Source organism: Bactrocera neohumeralis, chromosome 3 (genome assembly GCF_024586455.1).
Source record: "Bactrocera neohumeralis isolate Rockhampton chromosome 3, APGP_CSIRO_Bneo_wtdbg2-racon-allhic-juicebox.fasta_v2, whole genome shotgun sequence".
In the NCBI taxonomy this organism is placed as follows: Eukaryota; Metazoa; Arthropoda; class Insecta; order Diptera; family Tephritidae; genus Bactrocera; species Bactrocera neohumeralis.
In genome coordinates this window covers 9,612,265-9,614,626 of record NC_065920.1, presented here as the reverse complement: position 1 = coordinate 9,614,626, position 2,362 = coordinate 9,612,265, and the positions used below count along the sequence as shown (strand labels likewise).

Below are 2,362 nucleotides of genomic sequence, written 5' to 3'. Positions count from 1 at the left end.
GTTGAGGAGGCTTATCGAATCGGATTCACCATCTCCTGGTATAAAAGCATACTGCATACGTCTGGAGAAATGTTCCCTCCATAATTTTAGTATGCTCTGGACATCTGTCAGTAGATCTCCTTGGGGTGTTCTACCAGAGTATGCTCCGGTCTTAAAGCTTCTGTTAGTCCCCGCATCTTTTCGTAGAATTTTCGAGCATTATCCCTGTCGGTCAGCTTGTCAAGCTCTTCATACTCACGCATTTTGGCATCTCTTTTGCAGAAAATGCGTCTCGCTTTCCTCTTCAACTCCCGGTATCTATCCTATCCCGCATGTGTTGTGGTCGATAATAATGTTGCGAGGTACATACATAGACAGTCTGTTTTCTCGCCACAGTGACATGGCTCTCCTGGTCGCATCTTTTCCTTGCCATTTCCGAAAACTAGTGGTTTCGTTTACAGCTGTACGTAAGGAGCTTGAAATGTCGTTTTATACATATTAACGTATTACTCAGATATCAGCTGGTTGCAAGGCTTGAAGATCGATTGAGGAAACGATCTCGAACTTGAGCAAGGCAAAATTTTAGCATGAAATTGTGTTGAAGTTTCATGAGTCCTAAATCCTAAATAATTGTAAAAATACCTTACGTTCGTTAGTCTGTTCTTCAATCTTCGCAGAAATACTCATATGATCTCATACTTAAGCTCTCGAAAGCCACAAAATACACGTTTAACTTTCTTAAAAATACAAGTACATTATTTGTATATATTTTTAGTTTTTAGTTTTTAACATAATGAAAAGTAGTTATAAATACCGAAATACTACATATATAGTGGAGATATAAAATCCACCGGGTCTCTCGCACCCTTTTCGCTTGCTTCCTTAGTGTGAGGGCAAAATTTCGAATGGCATTATAGCGCCATTTTGTAGCACGACGAAGATGACTTGTGGCATCCGTTGCTTCTCAAACTCCGACGGATGTGTGCACACATTGGAGTTTTTGAATATCTCATAGACTTGACAGCCATTATCTGTGGAATGTAGGCGTGCCCACAACCATTTTGCCTTCTGGCCGTCGCTTGATGGAAAGGTCAACATTTGTTTTAACTTTCGGCAGGCCAGTGAGCACATCGAAAATGAACGTTTCAGCGGATTCATTGATTTGGGTGGTTCAAAGATTTGTACATGCGAAGCTAAGCTACTTTTCGACGAGCGTGCCGACGAGCTGCCACAACAACAACAGGGCTTTTTAGAGAAAGTCATCGTTTGTGCAGTGCTGGCCCGGCATTTGGGGCAAGTGCAGGTTTTGGTAACTTTCAAGCAACTCGGTAATTTATTTTTGTCCTTGGTATCTGTGAGCGAGTTAAAATAAGATCACTGAGTATCAAAATCTTACTTAAATCGCAAAACTTACCAGACGTTATGACCGTACTACATTTACGACACGGTCTATGTGAGTTCGGGCAAGACACTTGCGACACGGTAAGCGAAATATCGCTATTGCTCGAGTCCAGCGATGGTGTGGGCAGGTGCAGAAACTCCTGTACGCGTCGTGCGCCCATAAGATAGAGCGCACGATCGATACCCGACACAATAGTCTCATCTGGAAATGGTCCGAAGGCGTCGCAGGCTGGCGGTGAATTCTTTTTTAATGTGCGCGCTATCAGTGGATAGGCAGGCACCGGGTCTTCTGTCGCACATAAAGCTGTGCAAAGATTCTCAAGGTTCGCTTGAGCCATATAGCGCTTAAATAAAACTGTGTCACGACGACAATACTTAAAAAAATTTTGACTGTTAAAATATTTGTGTCCGTTCAGATGGTCTCAGCTGAGTAGTGGTGATTGCGGTTCCGTTCTTATATGCAGTTAAAAATTTTGGAAGATCTTAACATATTTTAATATATGTTGTGAAAAGAATTTTGACGAAATTTTGTATCCCAAAAGGAATGTGACGTTTGACAGCAAACGAGTTTAGAGAAAACATCAAAACTGGTCGAAAAGAACACGGATGATTTGCTGTTTATTTAGAAAACCGATTATGGTTAACAATGAAAACGATTGTTGGGTGCAAAGTGAATGTGGTTTCGGAGTGTCCTAAAGTCTCGTGTGTTCTCTTCTGATAAGTGGTATTGAATGATTTTACTAACGAATTCGAGTCTTGCATCTACTATAAGTAATTTTTAATTTCCTATCGTTTCATTGATGTTAAAAAAAGCTTCCAAAACTTGTTCGCTGACTCTGAGCAGATCTACTATTCTCTCTATGTTTTTCAAAACTTGCTTCTATAACTACAGTAAATACTCTCGAAACAACGATTTTTTGAGACTCCCCAAATATCTGTGGGATATTCGTGAGGCCATGATCTTCAACACTGACCACAAACT

At 40.8% G+C, this 2,362-nt stretch overlaps 1 protein-coding gene across 1 annotated transcript; it reads right to left on the bottom strand.

Annotated features, from left to right (window-relative positions):
• Positions 1-806: 806 nt before the first annotated feature.
• LOC126752836 (uncharacterized) lies at positions 807-1,947 on the bottom strand. The gene is made up of 2 exons (XM_050463830.1): positions 1,394-1,947; positions 807-1,331 (listed from the first exon to the last, which is right to left on the bottom strand). Exons 1-2 carry the CDS (start codon positions 1,716-1,718, stop codon positions 862-864), a joined length of 795 nt encoding a protein of 264 aa, XP_050319787.1. The 5' UTR covers positions 1,719-1,947; the 3' UTR covers positions 807-861.
• Between the last annotated feature and the right edge of the window lie 415 nt (positions 1,948-2,362).

What these genes read in the sequence shown, in the direction of transcription:
- LOC126752836 (XM_050463830.1), bottom strand. Translation starts at nt 1,718, where the DNA reads ATGGCTCAAGCGAACCTTGAGAATCTTTGCACAGCTTTATGTGCGACA. An exon ending in TAGTACGGTCATAACGTCTG is followed by an intron (nt 1,332 to 1,393) that starts GTAAGTTTTGCG and finishes ACTCGCTCACAG; the next exon opens with ATACCAAGGACAAAAATAAA.